Source organism: Catharus ustulatus, chromosome 2 (assembly GCF_009819885.2).
Source record: "Catharus ustulatus isolate bCatUst1 chromosome 2, bCatUst1.pri.v2, whole genome shotgun sequence".
Classification (NCBI taxonomy): domain Eukaryota; kingdom Metazoa; phylum Chordata; class Aves; order Passeriformes; family Turdidae; genus Catharus; species Catharus ustulatus.
In genome coordinates, this window is record NC_046222.1 from 21,174,674 (window position 1) to 21,194,619 (window position 19,946).

At 44.5% G+C, this 19,946-nt stretch overlaps 1 protein-coding gene across 1 annotated transcript in view; it reads left to right on the plus strand.

The window, feature by feature from the left end:
• The window catches only part of COL8A1 (collagen type VIII alpha 1 chain), a 92,086-nt gene that overhangs the window by 66,147 nt on the left and 5,993 nt on the right, over nucleotides 1-19,946 (plus strand). The window contains exon 4 of the mRNA XM_033051136.2: nucleotides 19,403-19,718. Within this exon, the coding sequence (XP_032907027.1) occupies nucleotides 19,406-19,718 (313 nt within the window). The 5' untranslated portion in view covers nucleotides 19,403-19,405. The remainder of the gene's footprint in view (nucleotides 1-19,402; nucleotides 19,719-19,946) is intronic.

The following is a 19,946-nucleotide window of genomic DNA, read 5'->3' on the forward strand; positions in this document are numbered from 1 at the left end:
ATCATCTTCTTGACAAATGTTTTTCATGAAACAACTCTTTTGCATCTCACAACCCTGAAGAGAACTTCAAGAAATGTGTCTGCTCATCAAGACTGACTCGTAGTCTCTGTGTGGCTTTATTTGAACTCAGATTCAGAGACACCTGTAAATAGTCAACTGCAGGGACTGGAAAATGTGGGAAACAATGCAGTGCATAAAAGAGCTTACTGCCTCTTACTGCCACACTTACTGTAAATTCATTTGGAAAAAAGTGTGAGTATTTCCTTAGTTTTCTTGGGGCAGCATATTGTCATAGGAGATGGGAACAGTATTTCACAATTATAATTTTCTAACCCACTCCCCTCCAGCACTGTTGGAAGAAAGAATACCTGATGAGAATAGCAAACATTCAAATATTCAGCATGTGCCTGTTTCACCATTCTGAATCAGAGGGCCAGCCCCACATTCAGAGATAACTGTGGGGGGCTCTGTTTTATCTCCAGTAAAAAGCATTGACTTTTCTGCACACTGACACCTCGGCTCATTTAAAATGTGCATCCTTTGGCAGCACACAGCTGAACAAGGTCACAGAAATGCATTTTTAAAATGGGGTAACCTTCAAACTGGGTTTTCCTTGAGAAGCATCTATGTTAAAACTACAATGGCACCATTGCATTTCTTCCCAAGACAATTCAATTTAAGATTATTACTTTCAATCAGTGAGGCATCATCACCAAGAATGAACAAGGCTGAACTATGAGTAAGTTTAAAGCATCTTAGTAATGAGTTTAATATATTTGGAAGCCTTGGATCCACACATGCTTTTTTTGCACTAATTTTCTGTGGTTGGACAAAGATGAAACATAGTTGTGTAGCCAGCACACAATATGCACGATCACTTTAGTTAAATTGTAAAAAAAGCTAACATCTAACTTGTCCATGTCATGTTATTTGGCAAAATAATGATGTAATTAAACGGGTTTAAGTACCAAAAACATATGTATCCATTTACATTTAAACTCTTTTTTCTCCCTATTTACAAAATAACGCTTTTGTTAGAGAATAAAAGTCAATGAGCTTCACATGTAACTGGTAGAATTCTGAAACTCAATTACTTCTTCATCACAATGGGAAGAGAAACTTCAGCACACAAATAATGTAGCAGATTTACAGTCCTGATTGCAGCACTGACACAGAGGTCCCAAGCAGGCCAGATAAGAGTACAGTAATTTCACGAATACAAGCCGCACCAATTTGACCAAAAGTTTGGTGGAAACCCGGAAGTGCGGCTAATATTCGAGGGCGGCTAATACACGAACAAAATTCTAAAATCTGCCAACACGGAAGTGAGAGCCCGCGGCAGCCCCAAGCCAAGTTGGAGCCCGGCCGGCCCCGGCTGAGGTGGGAAAGCCTGGCAGAGGCGGGGCCAGCAGTGCAGGGGGCGGGCGGCAGAGCCTGAGCCAGCAGGGTGGGGCAGGGGGGGCGGCAGAGCCCGGGCCAGCAGGGCGGGGGAGCCTGGGAGAACTGGGGCTAGCAGTGCAGGGGAGCATGGCAGAAGCAGGAAGGCCGGCGGGTGGGGCTGCCTGGCAGCGGGGGAAGCCCAGCAGAATCGGAGCCAGCAGTGTGGGAGAGCCCGGCGGTGCGGGGGCCTGCAGTGCCGGCCAGGGCGAGCAAACGCGGCGGCAGTGCAGACGGGAGGGGGCGGCCGGCGAGCCTGGCAGTGGCCGCCCCGCCAGCAGAGCCTGGCAGCGGCGGCAGCCCTGCCGGCAGGGCGAGTAAACATGGCGCAGGGCGGCCGGCGTGCCTCACAGTGGCGGCAGCGGCTGGCCCGCCGGCAGGACGAGCAAACGCGGCAGCGAGGCGGTGCTGACGGGAGAGGGGGGCCAGTGAGCCCGGCGGCAGCTGCAGCACCACCTGGCCGGCCCCGTCGGCAACCATGAGCGGGCCGAGCCTTCCTGGCCCCGCCCCGAGCCAGTAAAGCCCGCTATGCCGCGATCCTGTTACTAATTGGCCAATTTGTGAAAGCTGCGCACAGATTCTCGCGACGAACGAAAGTGCAGCTAATATTCGGGGTGCGGCTTATCTATTGACAAAGACAGCAACATTGTCGAGGCACCGGAAGTGCGGCTTATAATCCGTGCGGCTTGTATTCGTGAAACTACTGTAGCTCTTTCCACAGGTATGAAGTAGGTTTGCCAGTGGCATTAGCTAACCCATGGTGAAGGATATGAGTAGAACATTTACAGCCCTACTTCCAGCTAAACTGAGAAATCTTTGAAGTATGATATGTTGATTTCATGAGTGTTTAAAGAAGACTTCTACAGGCAATGAGATCCACATGCATGTTTTCTTGGGAGTTCCTTGTAAAACAATAGTCAAGTCTGAACGTAAGTATGTATTTTTAATGTGATAGGTTTACATTACAGGTTCTTTCCTTGTTCTCCTACTTTCTGTAGGTCTGTACATCAACAGAGACATCCAAAGTCTGCTTTCATTCAATTAAATGGGATCTTTGTCGCCAGTTGGGGAAAAAAAAAACAAAACAGATATGTGAAATAATGTCTGTTCTCATGACATTTCCAGCCCAATTTCCAGGAAGACTTTGGGATAGTTTTGAATAGATGAAAAGAATGATAAGAAAAACATTTTCTTAAAAGAAAATAATAAAGGAAAGCAACACTCCCGCTTATCTTCCAACTCTTCCATCTTTGGAAAATTTCCTTATAGGTCAGAGGGGCTAGGCTAATGAAGCTGCTCAGCCATTAAATGGCATAACTAGCAAGATAAGTTGCAGTAAAATGGACTCAGTAACAATCACTGCTGTCCACTTCAAACCAGATACATTTAACCACTCTGGTAATTTCTGCGGCAGAATACCAATAGCAATAAATTAAGCATATACAAAAGTTAGGACTCAGTGATATTGGTTTTTCTGCTTATAAATGGGAGTTACCTCCACTGCAGTCAAAATGCTTCTAAACAGAACAGAATCTGGGCCAGTAGTGGATACCTGTTTACTTAGCTGCACAATAGCTGGCCAGGGTTTGGGTATTTTTAAGTTAATACAAACCAGAGTGATTCTAATTTTACTGCCTGAAAATGGTAATTTCATAGATCTAAACTGACATTTATTCCTTGCCAAAATATTTTGCACTGGCACTTACTGTTGGAAATACCTTTTTTTTTTCCTACTGCCAAGAACTGAGTAAAAGTCAGCCAAATTATTCAGTTCTTAATTGAGCAAAATTCTCATTGTAGTTTTGCTTGATTAGGAAAAGCAGGCTACATACAGTCTACTGCATGGATAACTGTCTGGGGATGTATAAATTGATATGAATTTTTAAATATCTAACTAGCAAATTTTATACAGGCTACAGTTCTCACTGAAATTAGTGGGGTTATATACAGGAACTGGTGGGACACAACTTTCTCAAAGTTAGAGTCTCTACTGCATGTAGTTTTCCACCATGCCTGTTCAGATTTCTGCATTTTATCTGTGTCACAGATCCTCCCAAGAAGAATTACTAGACCTTCATAGTCAGAAGGTTTCATAAAGTATTAAACTAGAGCAATCATTTTTTGCCTGAGGCAGACAAGGGAAACTAGCCAGGAAATTCTTCAACAATATTGCGTTAATAATTTTGCATTTCCAAATGAAAAATAAGTAGGTTTGTCTTCTCTTCCATAACAGTTATCACTGGGCTGTGAATGTCACAGCAATGATGGATGGTCACAAAACATTGATGACTGCAAGTGCAGGAAAACACAAATCTGTCCCCTTCCTCTGAATAACTTGTCATGGCTTGGCCTGTGAACACAAGTTCATTTCAGGTGTCACATTTAATCAAGATGAGGACTTCATTCCAAGCAAGACATAATGGCATGTAATCTTTACTGAAGTCCCAAAGAAAGTACAGTAATTTCACGAATACAAGCCGCACCATTTTGACTAAAATTGTGCTCCCACACCAGAAATGCGGCTTATACTCAGGAGCGGCTAATATGTGAATAATTTTCTGACATTTACAACCCCAGAAGTGCCAGCCAGGGTGCCGAGCCGAGCACCTGCCAGTAAAACCCAGGATTTCGCGATTGTTACAAATTGGTTACTGTGTTGCACGGCGGGTGGGGCCAGCACAGCACCGGCAGCGCTGAGGGGAGGGAGGCAGGGGAGTTCCCTACTTCAGGCGGGGGGCTTTGTGCTGACATCCCCATGGCTCGGGGAGGAGGCAGGGGCTCCATGCAGCCATCCCCGCGGCCCGTGGGGTAAGCGGGGACTCCAGCCCCCGCCTGCCGCGGCAGGAGCAGGCAGGCTCCGCCCCCGCCCTCCGCCGCCGCGGCGGGAGTGGGGCGTGCTCCGTGCCTGCCCGCCACGGCGGGAGCAGGGGTGCTCCATGCTTGCCCACCGCCTGCCACCGCGGGGCAGCGCCGGGCCGGGGCGAGTGAGCCCAGAGGTGACGGCCAGCCCCGAGCGGCCCCACCGAGCTGGGCCCCCTGGCCCCGTCAGCAGCCCCGAGCAGGCCGAGCCTGCACAGCCTTAGCTGAGCCAGTAAACCCCCCGCCATGCTGCAGTTCTGTTACTAATTGGCAACTTTGTTGCACACGGGTCCTCGCTGCGAACGACAGTGGCTTATACTCAGGTGCGGCTTATTTATGGACAAAGAACGAAATGTTTTGCCAACACCCAGAGATGCGGCTTATAGTCCGTGTGGCTTGTATTCGTAAAATTACTGTAAATAATTTTCAATAGACTAATGTTAAGAGACTGATTTGGGGAATAAATATTAAGCACAAGAAGGGATAAAACCAGATATAGCTATTAGTCATAGAGAGAAGAGAGAGAAGAAAGAAGGAATTCAGGAAGAGGAGAAGTGAGAGTAGAATTTAAGAGCAGTTCTCAAAGGTGATTTTTGAGATTTGTACACATATTAGAAGATAATCCAGTCTAGAACCTGAATAGGCAAAAAACCCCAAATTGACTAAAAATTGAATATACCAAGTTTTGGGTTTTTTTCAATTTCTGAGGGATTTTGATTACTGGTACTGCCTTTTAGGTTGAAAAGGAGGGTGATAATTTATTTCTATAGATACTATTCAAAACTAATCCATCTAAAGGCAATTACATTGTCATGTGGCAGCAGTTTGTACATTCTGCCCTCTATCTCTTAAAAGAAGAGATGAAAACTCTTTATAAGTTTGCCTTACTTCCCCTCTCTGCATGTTGCTTTCAAAAAGCTGAAACAAGAACAGTACCTAATGAAAGAGCAAACATGGAAGCCATATACTCCCAGAGATTATTAAATCTTTTATATTTTTGTCTAGTACAATCACTGCTGATTTATTATTAAAGCTTAAATCAGTGATGATGGAAGAAATTGGATTACATCTCAGTTCCAAGAAGAGAGCTGTTAAATCTCTGGTATCTCAGGTAATTCCTTCACACATTCTCCTCTATTCCAGACCCAGTTCTTCTCCAGGTGTTTCTTCCTTTGCCTGTCGTGAAGCTGCTGTTCTGTGGGGTCCCCTCAGTGTGAAACAGTTATGTCACCACAAGATACTCAGATAGATGCAGAAATACCAGCAAAGCTGACTTAGGGTTTTCTTCATTTGAATTCTTATTGATTGTTTCATTTGTGTGCATATGGTCAGTTGTGCATGCTTGGGCTGTCCCACCATTCTCCCAGCACCTTGCTCAGGGCTGCTGGTTTGGCTGCTTCTCAGCTATGAGTACCTTGTCATTTAGTGTTGCTTTAGCAGCAAAGTGCTCCTGCTCTAAACACAGCCCAAACTGGACCCTGCATCCAGTGCCGACATTTGTCCAAGTGTCTCACAAAGCTACAAACACATTTTTGAAAACACCAGCCCCTGGCAACTTTACAAATACAAATTTTGAGTACAGTCCTCTAAGGAACTTATTCCTGAAGCATCTAATCAGCCTTACCATTTAATTTATTAAGAAATTTGCAACAATTTTCAGGCAGTACTGCTCAAACCTAAGAAAAAAACCCTCTCACTCTGATCCTATGGGCTGTAATTACATACTCCAGAATATCTCTTTCATTAGCATAGTTAAGCCTTCCACAAAGCAGATCAGAATTATTTCTGTAAGAACACATGATTTCTGCTAACATTTGAAAATCTAAGCATATGTATTGACCAAAGGCAAAATTAACTTGGAATTGATGTAGGTATCCCATCTCAAAGAAAACACACAAATGGAAATAATTGTAAGCACTGCTGATAGCCATCCTGCTGTATGAAACATAACTCAAATTTGCTTGCTAGAGAAATACCAGCCTAGTGGATTTATTTTTTAATTTGGTTGAGCCACAGCCTGTAGGTAGCCATAAACTTTGGTTCTGATGTTCAGCACTGAGAATCTGGTGGACAAAGTTCACAGGGAAGGATATGACATCATTTAAGTGCATTGCTTTTTCTAATGCCAGATTTTGTGGAATTAGTCATTGTTGATCTAACTTCATCATCCTGGGAATATCTAGCACATGCCTTAACTATGCCTTTGCACAGATAAAAGAATAATTTTTACAAATGCTTGTCTGCTTTTAAAAAGTCTAGATTTTGAAACAAAAAAAGGAGGATGGGGCAGAGAACGAAGGCCTTAACTGATTGACAATACAGGATACAGAACCATTCAGATCCTAATCCATGAGGGGATGTTTGCATCTGGCTCCATAATGGAGTCCACATGCCTGAATTAGATGCCGGCTCTCCATGCATGTGTGTAAGTGGAGTTAAGTGCCTCGGAGGGAGATTCACAAAAGCCACTGTTTGGGGAGTTGCCTAAGCCAGCCAAATAAGGAAGGCTGAAGATTGCAGTTCATCCTAAATCCTAGCTCTCTCCTGGGTTTAAGTGCCTTCTGGTGAATGAAGTACACAGGCACAAGTCTCTCCACTCTCAGCTCATAGCTCACAATTCTCTTCTAAAAGCAGCTGCCAAATTTTTCTTTCAAACTCCAAGCAACCATCAGCAGCTCAAGTACAGTCTTACTTGGGCTAAGGAACATGGTTCTAATTCTTCCTATAGCAAAAAGCACTTCTGAGGTTCACATTACCTCCCTCCTGGACATGCCTGAGCCGGCAGACTACAGGCATCAGCTCCCAAGAGCTGGGTAAGATCTGGCACAGATCACAGCAGACCCAAGAAGCCATAGGGAGGAGGGAAAGCAACGAGAGACTTTGTCTGAAAACCTGGGAAGTATCTACAGGTAAAGGGCCTCAAGTCCACACTCAGCACTAAGAAAGGCTTGTACACTGGGACCAAGGTGCCTTTGAGGAGGATTTCAGTGGTCTAACAGCTCAGGCATCAGCTTACCAGGCCCTGATCAGGGGCTTGGATTTCAGTTGTGGATTGAAGTGCTTTAATTACCCCCACTAATCCTATATTCTCCTGTGCTTCCAGCCCCAGCTCTACCTCATAGTGCTGCATGGAGCTGAAGAGAGGCTGCAGTTGAGCAGCTAGACAGCTGCACATTTGTCAGCCTATCCCTTCGTCCTGTCTTTGGCATGGATGAAATGCAAGTGCTAGCTCCCACTGTAGATATTTTATAACTATCAGTCCCCAGAGCTGAGCACTGACCAGCTTTGCAGCCTGTGCATTTGCTAGTCTCAGTCATCATGGGTCCAAATGGCTGCACTGAACATTTCAGGTTGTTTTCCTTGAGTAGAGCTTAGAGACTGAAGTCAGTGACTGATAGTATTTGCTCTTCAGGGCTTGGCTTTACTTTCCTTTGGCCTCGGTTGGGTTGTTCCAAGGTGACAGATGTGGTAATTTCAAGTCCTTTAAACCATAGCACATTGGATTGCATATAGGAAATTAATTCCACCTCATGACATTTTTGGAGTTCAAATGACTTTATGTTTTCAAGGATCCAGGATAAGTGTGTGTGAGTGGGATGGGGACTGTCTTTCGTGTGTGTGTGTGTGTGTGTGTGTGTGTGTGTGTGTATGTGCACTTCAGAAGTTTGTTTTTGCTGTGCTTTTGAGAAGCGAGGCAAATTCCTGCTGTAAGCATTCACTGAAACAAACCTACAGGGAGTATTTCACAACTTTTTTGGTTGCATCCCTTACTTCTGCACTTACAGAGTGGGAAGTGGGTGATACCTGTGTAAGCCTGTAAATGTAACACATTTTAATAAATAACAAATAGCAATGACTTCAAGCATTGTCTCTCTGTCCCTCCACTGATTTATGTTTTTGTGCTGAAGCAGACTTGAGTATGATGCATTTCTTACCTGCTACACAAGAGGAAAAGAGAGAAGGTTTTGAGGAAAAGAGCTGTTCCTGCATGACACAGGGATGTGTGTGTGCAGTTCAGCCATGATGGTAGCGTAGAGGAGTTTTCAGTGATTTCAGTGGTGCTTTTTATGCAAGTACCAGATGGTGAAGAGACCTACATTGGTAGGTCCACTGCCTGCCATCTAGCAACTTCCACCTTCATGTCTGCCCATAGGCGTGACCCAGAGCACAAAGGGTCTTTCATGAAAATTACAAGCCCAGTTTTGAAACATTTTAACCAAGTGAGTGTTTAGTTGTAGCTATTGTCATCTTAGTCTTTATCAAGAAAAACAGAATTAAAGTAAAATAATATATCCATTTAAGAAATATGTTTGTGAGCTAAGATCTGCTTGAATTTTGTGAATGGAGTGTCAGGTCAGGATTAGCACATCCCAACAAATACAATGATACCTGCAATATTTGATAATAAAACAGGAAAACAATTACTGCTATATAATTTTAAAGCATGCTCCTGATTTCTCTCTGGGTGGAGTAGTCTAGTATGTTTAACCTTCCAGGGCAAGATTATTTCTTCCACTGTTTGAGCAAAGGTAGGAAAAGTATGCAAAGGGCAGGAATTCTTTTAATGGCAAATAACCTTCCAAAAAAATTGTCTGAGAGGAAGTCTTCTCTTCCTCTCAGGAAAATGTTTTACAGACATTTGTTACTGTTTTCATATCTCCCTTGGACTGGGACTTTGGGTTTCTGGGAAGGGGCAGAGTTAGTGCACAGCAAATAAAAATAAGAGAGAGAGAAGCTGCTCTTTCAACAGGCTCATCAAAGCACAGTGAACGGAAATATTGTAAAGTGGTAACAATTTGTCTCCAAAATAAAGCCTCCAAAGTCTCTTGCTTTTATTTAAAAAAAAAAAAAAAAAGTCATGAAACAGCATGAGGGCAACAGCCAAGAAAACACATTTTGTACGCCATCAAAGTGAGAAAAGGAACAGAAATGCTGTGCTGTGCCAGTTTCAGACAGAGGCAATCAAGCAAATTTTCTGGCAAGAAGGCAATGCGTAAGGCCACAGGATTGCAACAGGAGTCACAGAGAACAATAAATTATTTCAAATTAAGATCAGACTGAGTACTTCAAGAGTCCCGCATAGATTTCTTGCTTTGTAGTGCAAGAACTCGCTGGACTATTGAAGTAACCACTGCTTGGATTGCAAAAGCTGGAGTATGATCACTACAAAGGGGCACAGGAAATAAAATTTCTTTATAACCAAAAGACTACAACCAAAAAAACTGTGCAGCCAGAATTAGGCTCTCTTTGTTAATGAGATTTCATGACCTTGATTCCTGGATAGAGGTTCATGGCTCCCTGTAATGGATCACTGTAGAGCATTTAAATTTAATCAGTATGCATAGAGTGCTAAAAAGAGCTAGAAAGTTCTATACCTCAGAGGAGGTCCTGCTTCATCCTGAAAATAAAAAGGCTAAAACTTACCCCTTTCCAAAGAGCCATCCCTCCTGCCTGCCTCAGGCACTCTAAAGCTGTGAGAAACCCTCCCCTCCCAAAATGTCCCACAGCAGAGCACTGGCCAGACCAGGCATTAGCAGACACAGACACCTGCCTTTTCCAAAGCTGTGCCTGTGTTCTGTTCACCCAAGACACAGTGCAGCCTTTTCATCCCCAAAATGAAGGCATGGTGACAGTGGCCGTGGTGTGGCAGGACATCACACCGCAGCCAGGTGTGAGTGGTTCAAAGGCCATATAGGGCTGGTCAGACCTCAAGAGGCACCAGCGACTGAAACAGTACTTGCTACAGCCTCAGGATCAAGAGAAGCCCAAGAGCAGCTTCTGATCACTTTCCCCTGGTGTCCTTAGGTTTGGCACGTGAATATTAAAACTGCAGGCAGCTGTACTGCTTTACATAACACTTAAACTAATAAGACAGATTCTTCACTGCAACACTGCAACAATCAGTCCCTGTCATTATCAAGAACACTTCTATAATCAGGATTGTTCTTTCCATTGCCATCTTTTGGGAAGTGTTTAAGAAAAAGACATACTCCAGCGCCTCTTTGTGTCTTGCAGATGCCAATGAAGGGAATTTCTGCATGCACCTTTTCCTAAAGGTATTGAGATCTACTAATAAATAGAATGTTCCTTCTCTAAGCAATCCTCCCAGACACAACACATAAAATCCTAAAACATGCCATATTAGAATAAACTATGTATAGACAGATTTAAGACTCAGTGCACATTTACAAAGCTGACAAAATCTTTTTCTGCTTTTAGGAGAGTAATTAAATTAATCAAATGAGGAACTAAGAGTTCTCTAACCAGTAAAACTAGTAGATATCCTTCAGAATAGCATTCTGGCACTTTTGCCAAAGATTCAGGATATACTTGAGTTTGTTAATTGTTGCAGAAAGAGATAGTCTTCTTCCCTCACTTCTGTCTACTCCCATACATCTGATGAGATGGAGCATTCCACTGACTAACAGGTTTAACAGTGAACTGTGCAGACTGTTCACTTCTCATTTAGAGCCAATTGCTAGCCTGGGCTTGTTCACAAAGCTGTAGTTCACTGACCCAAGAGGTAGTAAGATGGAAACTTTTTACACTTGTACCAGTGAGTATAATTCATAGCAGCACTGCTAGAGGCACCACTTTGGATTAAAACAGTAAAATGTTGCGATACACTTCGCAAACTATTGTACCATAATAACACACAAAAATTGTATCATGAAAATTTGGGAGACTTCTACTGCAGGGAGCCAGTACAACCTATCCCAGGGCAGAGCAAGGCCAAGAATGATGAGTGAAAGCTGAGAAGGGAGCTTTTCAAAGAAAGCCTGCAGTTCCCTGTTCACACGGCTATGGAACAAGCACTCACCATAGTTCATTATCAGCACCTCAAGATTCAGCCTACTGATCACAACTTCAGCCTGAAGTGTCACCAGTTGTTTGTCTTTGCATTATTTTGGGGTTAGTGGACTGGCAGTAGATGTGAAGCATTCTCACCAAAACAAAACCCAAACCAAGAACACCCCTAGGAAATGGCTGGTTGACTATACGAGCACTTCCATGAAAACCAGTCGCTTTTCCAGTGTGTTGTGCACAGCAAACCTGTTCCATCTGATAAGGCAAATTCCTTGGCCAGTGTCAGTGGCAGTGCTCGGTAGCACCAGCCCCGCAGAGGAGCCCTCAGTGCGGTTCCCACAGTGAGCAAACAGCTGTGCTCGGACACATTGGCGGCCAGGTCGAGGCTCCGTGCCAGCAGCGCGATTCCATGCCGATAAGCAGGGAGGCAGCTCTGCACTTTGATCACTTTGTGTGTTCTACGTTATTGGGCCCGGCTTTGTGCACCTCACGCTGCCGATCACTGAACGGGGACCTAGTGGCAGTCATTTAAGTGTCTCCATCAAATCTGCCTGCCACCAAGACTGCAGGCAAATTGCCCAGAAGAGAGCATTAGACAGAGGATTCCAGCGCATGCTATATGGCAGAGAACAGGAAAAAGTATTCAAAGGCAGGTATTTGCTAAATCCTACCTATAATTAATTCTAATCCCATAATTAAAGTCGCATGGTTTTCTGCAAACATTCCCCCACGTTGGACCTTCCTCCCCAGCCCAAGGTCAGGCACGATTCGTGCAAACGAGTACATGCCACCAGCCAAGAGAGCTGCATCCCCAGGGACTGTGGTCACCCAGCCCATGGTGCCCAACTTACTGATCCTTGTCATGGCTCCCTGCCATCTGACTCCAAGTGGCTTTCAGGCATTTTCCAGCAAACAGCATCTGGGCCAAATCCTCAAAAACATGCAAGAGACAAACCCGCCTGGAAATGAATTACCAGTGCCAAGCATCTTAATATCATCATAAATTGTGAGCTTCGTGTTTGTGCTGAACCAGCAAAGGCCTGTGCATGGGAGTTGGAGCTGTGGTGATGCCAATCTCATCATGCCCAAATTTGCAGAGACATGAGGAGATGCCTACCTGAGCTCACACAGGCCATGAGGAGAAGACTAGAGGCAACATAATTATGTCTGCGTGGGCTAAAATCTCCTCATTGTAGCTGGTTCCACTGCCAGGGTGTGTTTTCACACATAGGCACACATAAATACCTGCACACAAGCAACAGATACAGGCCCACATGCAGATATACTCTGTATAGAAGTAAGAAACTGGGGAAACCCTAGGGTGCCATTTTCATACAGAAAGTTTGGTGATCATCCACAGTGAGCACACACATGAATGTGTTTGCAGATGAACTGGAGCAGAGGCAAGTGCTTTGTTTTTGGAAATACATTTACAAATGGATAAACAGAGACCTCCCAGGCATTGCAAGAGATGATCATATAATTGCCACTGAAGCCAAAGATAGCTTATGGATGACCATAAGATTTTTAAGATTTTAATTTTTAAGATTAAGCCATTTATTTAGATGTTATCACAATTCTCTAAGAAAGAAGCTCTAGGCACCATTTTGAATTTTAAAAAAATAGAAACAAGCATCTGCCACGTGTTGAATATTCCCCATTAGCAGCAGGTTTATGCATGCATGCGTTTTAAAATGTTTATTATGACAATACTTATTATGACTGCCTTAGATTTAGTAAATACCACATGATAATCAGTCACAGTTGTTAGACCTTGAGCAAAATATGATTTAATTTATTTTTAACATACTGAACAATAGCTATTTCTTGGTAATCTAAACTGAACACAGACACTTGAGACTACTTTGTTTCCTTGGAGGGGACAGTGAAAAGGAGGGAGGGGAAAAAAAATAAACCTGATCTCTGTGGGAGAGTCTCACAAGAAGGAAAAAGGCAGGATTACATTAACCATAAATCCTACTTTCCTCCCTACTGAATGCACAGGCCCTTATAGACACTTTAGTAAGGTAAATTCTTTACCTACTCAAGAAACAGGTAATGCCTTCAGTGAAGCTTTAGGTACTGTTACAAGCAAAATGGTGCAAGACCCCAAACCTGCTGGGGCATAGATCAACCACCTCATGCCAATGGCATGGCTGGGTCCTGGCACAGGTGCTGTGCTCTCCTTTACTGTCCTGCTCTTCACTGCAGAAAGTAAGATTAAATCAGTGCAGCTAGTGCTAATTTGGGTTACAAAACATGTTAACTTTCAGAGGAAATCTATCTCAGGTACATTTGGTTGCCTTCACTCTCTGCTTTTATGCGGAATATGATTGAATTTGCAAAAAGAAACCCCCTACACTGGTATTTAGGTTGCTGGCCAATTTGAAAACATCTGCTCAAATTACATAAAGACTCATTTGGCACAGAAAGTATTGTCAATGTGTGGCAATGTGTGCATTATATGGCTCTTGAGCACGTACAAAATTATTTGGCATGCAGAAGGTTTGGTTTTTTCCTGTCCCTAAAAACACAAGTTTCCACTAAAATTCAGGGTATCCCTCAGTCTCTTCAGAAAGTACTGACTGACTGACAGGTTAGTCCTCAAAGGAATTAATGATCCAGAGATAAATTTTAGCTGTGAAAAGTTTTGAAATAGTGTCTTTGAAAACTGTGGACAACAATGTGCTGGGAAATTCACTGCTCAAGTTACCTACACTTTGCAACACCAGTGCTGAGAACAACAATCAACATTGATTCTCTTATTTGAAAACACCCCACTATTCAAGTCACCACAGCTATTCACAGGATAGCAATAGCTTAGTTGACAACAGGAACTAAAGCCTCGATAGCCGCTCTTCTCATTTTGTGCTGAGAATTCTTCCAAAAAAGGTAGCTAGCTAACAGAATTAGTTTACAAATGCCAACATCCCCAACCCCAATTTATAAGTCCAGAGCTTAATCCAACGTTTTTCATGTGGTGGAGACCTTAAGAAAAGCATGTATGTGGTGGGATTGTGCACACATTTGCGAGTACAACCCAGTGGTTTCAGGGATCTGTATTGTAGAAAGCAGGGACAGGATAGGTACTTGTTACCAAGGTAGCACTAAAAATGAAAACAGAAAAAAAAGTGCTATCACTTTGTGAGGACTTCAGTTCTCTCTTACAGGCCCTTCTGTGACAGCCCTTGAGCTGCCACGTACCCCTGTGTATGAGCTGGGGCCAGCTAGTGGAAACCCTGCAAAGAACAACTGTGCACCTCACCCACCAGCTCTGTGCAATGCACCAGCTGCTCCTTATGCACTTCAACACTCTGTTTGCCATTTCCATTGCATTATACTGCTTCTGCATGTCTCTGTATGACAGACACTTTAGTGATCTGTACAATGCTCCTGTGCAATTGGATTTCCTGTCCCTGGCACAGCAGAGCCATCCCTGGATACACCATTGGAGATACTTGGCAATAGGATCTGTTATCAAGGTCCCTCCAGAAGTCACCCTAACCACTTCTGATCTCAAGACAAAAACATCCTGGAGAATTTAGATTTTTATCCTCAATTTTTGAGTAGCACTCTTCTGGGAACAAAATCTCCAGAGTCACTAGGATTTTTATTTTGCAGTAGTCATTTCCCACATGGAAAGCAGAACACTAGCATGGCCATCGCCCCAAGTGCTGGTCCCTGTAGCTTCAGGCAGCCCCTATGGAAGCGACAGCAGGGAAGAGATTTCACGTCACTGAGATCTACTCATGCCTTGTGCTTGTTTGGAAAATACAGCAATTCAAAAGCAAGGGCTGGTAAATTAAGCCCATGGGGGTAGTCTCTGAGTGAGTGAGTATCTTATAAGTTCTGAGACAACCCAACGCTGGTTGCAGAGTGATGACTTTCCTGTAAAAACCAATAAATCAAGGTCTAGTTTCCACTCTTTGCAAGACCACCTATGATTTCAAGTCCCAAGTGGATGGGCATCACTCTTTCCATACATTCTTTACATAATTAGGCTAAAACAGCCATTATTTCTTCACACCAATTTAAGAATTATGACTGCTGGTACATTTTGTTTTGTCTCCTGTTTCTGCTGACAAACTCAAACAGTCAGAGGAAGGTCCTTTATAGTTTTCTCAGGAGAACAGCTCTACCAAAGAGATTATTGAGAAATGTTGTCATTTAAGCTTTGCCTGTGAAAATGTGTTTTTTTCAGGGACACTCTCTCACCCACAGAGCCAACCAGATGCCTTCGCACACAAGCAACTGAATACTGTGGTTTAAGATAATGGTCCTTCACCCTCAAGTGTCTTGTCCCACCTTATGTAGAGCAAAATGTTTGTTGTGGCTTAATCTGAATGACTGGTGCAAAATTATGTGACATGGTGGGAAGGCTCAGTGGCTCCTCTTCTCCATCTTCCTTCCAACATCCAAAGTTACAGTAAAACTTTGCTTTCTCCAAGCCCTTGGCTCCTCTAAAGGTTCGTACATGCACTTACTAACCTGCCACAAATATACAGACACATTCCTATTGCTTTCTGACAAAAACCCTGGAAAACCCCAATCTGAAGCCAAATTTGTGCTCCACCAACAGTCATCTTTGAAAGCATGTCAGATCACATTATGTGAATAGGTTTGGAGGTGATCTCTGAATTCCTGGAATTTGGGTGAAGGGGGTGGGAAGTCTTGCACTTGGGCTGCATCTTCAACACAGGTTTTTCTCCTCCTCACTCTGTTTTCCTTGAGTTCTGTCACTGCTGGGAAAACATCTCCTTTTGCTGTTCAGAAACTCTGGAGGACCTGTCCAACATTTAGGCTCCATAGGCTTCTTTTGAAAACCAAGAGCAAGATTTTCAGTAGCTTTTAGGCATTTAAAGATGCTGGGGGGTTCCTAGTGAGGTCTTTAAACTAGAGCTGTGTGCTCAGGCATTCAGAAACAAACTGCAAGGCAGAAAAAGCACACGTTTGACTTCTTTCAGTACATAAACAACTTTTTAGAGAAGCTGAGTAGGATGAGAGGCAGCGAGCGGAAACTCTGAAGGACTATCCCTGGCATCCCTCATGCTTCTGGGCAGGTTGTCCCTGTAGTGATGGTATCTGACAGCAGTAACCCAGCAGCAGCACACGACTACCACATTTCTCATCAAGACTAATTTTGTCCGATCCCTCCTTCCTTTGGGAGCAGGGGGAGATGAGCTGGGCAGATGGTACCAAACACAGGCTGTGTCTCCAGTACCTGCGACAGATCCCGAGCTCCAGACAGCTCACGAGGCCACAGGGGAGGCTCTGACCTCCTCCCACAAAGATGTCAGCCAAGTCCCATCTAGCCCAAGGTTGTTCAGTAAATAAACTCCCACCTTCCACCTCATCTAGTCACAGGCACCAGTCCCAGCCAAAATCAATAGATGAGAAGCAATCTGTCATTTCCAGGCCACACTAGTTGGGTTATGGATGAGTCAAAAACACTACAGGAAACACAGATGTGGTGAGATCACCTCCTTCTCTGGAGCCTTCCTATCTCTACAAGTCCTGCCTGATCTCCCTCAAAATTTCCATGTGTGTACACAAAACTATCTCATGTACCTCGTGGTAGTGCCTGTTCCAGTGCAGGTGCATTGCGTGACACTTGGCAGGGCCAGGCCAGCCTGGCACGAGCAGCAGGAGGCCAAGATCACCCTGAGCTGCAGGCAGGCTGGTGTCTCCCCGAAGGAAAGTTTTTTCAATTATTTCAAATACCTCCCACTCACACACAAAGCCCATGTTTTGTAATAAAAACAAGGAGAAAATCTCATCCAAAGGAATTTTACCTATTTCCCCCTCTACTTATTCCACTGAAGTTATCTTTTTTAAAAAAACAATCCCCCCAAAACTGGCCACCAGAACTACAAAGTAGCCAAGACGCTAATTAACCTCATTCTTCAAAATCCACCTTGCCCTTCATACTAGTAGGTTTCAAAAACAGTCCTATATCATACAGTAGCTCATAATTTTTTTAAAGGTTTCACTGCATTTCTCCCTGCATACACATAATGTTTTTCCTTTGAGAGAGATGCAGAGAATACTGCAATATTTCCAGTAACTGGGATTTTCCCTGCAAACTTGGACAGGCATTACCCTATTCAGCTACAGAGAGACAAAAGTTTTTCAAGTTACTCCTTCTGTCCAGAAAGGAGCAGGAAGGCCAAGAAAGATAAGAAGGGGGACATATCCCTGCCTCCCTCCATTACCCACCCCCCCAAACCCCCCCAAAAAAACTGTTGCTTAGGATCCATGTGCCTAGATGAAGTTACAGCAGGTTAGTTCAGTCACCACACCCCAGCCAAGCCACAGTAACTGATCTTGTACAGGCTGTCCTCCCTCTCCAAAGCTCACCACTGGGCTTTAAGCAGAAATACCACGTCCCAAGGCCCTAATCCTTTAGCTCACAGCAGCACAGCCAGCTGTGGGCTAAAAGCCACATTAAACTCACTGGAGGAGAAGCATTTGCTGAAATGCTTTGCTGAACAAGGATGAGTGACTGTGCTTGGGTTTTAGCTACACTTACAAACTCCTCTACATCTTGGCTCTGGTTTTCTTTGCCACATGGCAGCTGGCTATGTCCAAAAATTCCTGGGAGGGAAAGTGACTGTAGAAACTCAGCTGTGCAACATATGCTCCATCTAGTGCTTATTCATAGAATCTCACTTTCTTAAAATGTTTGCTTTGCTGTTAACATATATTTCCATCTTTTCTGTAGTTCCTATGTCCATATATGATCTTTGTTGAAAATAACCTTCTGCTTTTTGTTTCAACTATACCATTTTTATCTAGCCTCTACTTTCACCTTCAGTAATGATTATACACTGATTTGCATTTAGAAATTAAATCTCATGGAGCAAAATGAAAGGAAAATGTTATAAAAGAGCAGCAAACGTTTCCCCAGGTGCTTTGCTAATGCAAAGTGAATGGAAAACTTCAAGAAGGAGCAAAACATAAAACCTGGAGGACACACGGGGTAAAGTTTCTCCCCACAAAAGATACTTCCCAGATATGGGGGCACAGTGCTGAGCCCCTTTGCCACAGACTGAGGTACTTTTTTGTCCTCTATGTCGAGCCAGGCTGCTGGGGAAGGACAGGAAAACAAGCAGGTAGCACAAAGTCCTTGCTGCCTCTTCAGGCCAGAGTACAAAGCTGCTGGGAGCAGTCCTGACAAGCAGTTTGGCAAAGCTCTGGAGCATGAATCACCTGCAAATGCATAGGGAATTGCACAAATGACCTGGAAATGCACTCAGGTTGGGTGCAAGGCATCTTTGTATGGTAGAAAAAAGGGACAGTGGCAACAGCCATCAGGGTTGCCCTGTGTATTTTAAAACTTGCATGCCAGATTTGGTTGTGGGGCAAAATACTCCAACACACAGTCTCTTTTTACCACATGCTGTCCCCTAATTTGCATTACTTGAGGCAGTTCCTGGTTCCTAATTTGCTGCTCAGCTGATGGTGATGCCTTTAACAGCAAAAAGAAAAGCTAACAGCAGGGACAGGAGGTCCCTAGCTAACAGTTTGATAAAGAAGTAAAAGAAAAAAAGCCCAACCCTGTTCTGTTGTGTTAGCAGGACTGGTGAGGTGCTGGTGGGGGGGATAGGCTGCCTTGCAATGGGCCAGGATCTGCAGTGGGGGAGACCTTTAGAAAATAGTTGAACATTCCCAGAGAAAGGCTTGGGTTGGCTGGTCCTACCTGGAACAGTAGCAGCCCGCTTCTGGGAGGAGGCTGAGAGGATCCAGCCCAGCTAAGAGGAGAGCTGGTAAGAAGCTGCAATAGAAACAGACAGCCCTTGGACACTGCAGCCACAGGGCACAATCCCAGGGCACAAATTTAAGCTCAGAAACAGAGCTTTCAATGCTGTGGAAAGCAAAAGTGGAACTGACAATATAGCTTCCTCAGGCAGAAGGCATTTAGGAGATCCCCATATCCCCTGCTTGCTCTTCCCCTGTGCCTGAGCTTGCAGCAGAGCTCCCCAAAGCTATGCTGTGGCACTGACACAGGTGAGAAGGCAGCGAACTGGGAACAGGTGTGTGGAGTAACCACAGAGGGCACCTCTGGGGTAGCATAAAACTACATACATAAAAGGGTATTTGCTTTAAAAGCACTGCATGAGTACAGCCTCCAATAACCCTAGATACAGGTCTGCTACAGGATGTAGCACACACACCAGGGGCACTTTGCAGAGAGGTCCAGTTCGCTGCAGAAAGTGACAACAGCTTGCCCTAATGGGGAATGCACAAAGCACGAAAAAACATCTTCAGCCAATTGTGTGTTTTGTGGTACTTTTCACAGGTGATGGTCATGCTGCTCTTCCCCGTGCAGCTGCTGGCAGTGGCTGCCACTGTTTACCTAGAGCTGGTGAGGTCTGCTCAAGGTGGTGCCTACTATGGGATCAAGCAGCTACCACCTCAGGTGCCCCAGTACCAACCCCTTGGACAACAAGTACCTCACATGCCGCTGGGCAAAGAAGGCATCCCGATGCAGCACCTGGGCAAGGAGGTGCCCCACATGCCCTATGGGAAGGAATACCCCCATCTGCCCCAGTACAGGAAGGAGGTTCCGCAGATGCCCATGCTCGGCAAGGATATGGCTCCCAAGAAAGAGAAAGGTAGGTCAGCATGTCCCTCCCCACTCCTGCACCATCCTGTCCGGTGTGCCAGAGCACTGCTTGCCATGGGAAAATTGAATGTTGGAGCAGGCTGCTGCAGGCAGGTCACAGCACCTTGTGCCCAAACGACTGGTCACAGGTGGACAAAACAGGTTCATGGGAGCTGTGGGGCAGCTCAGGGTCACCAGCACAAGACCGCAGTCATCCTCTGGGCTGCAGCACAGCCTC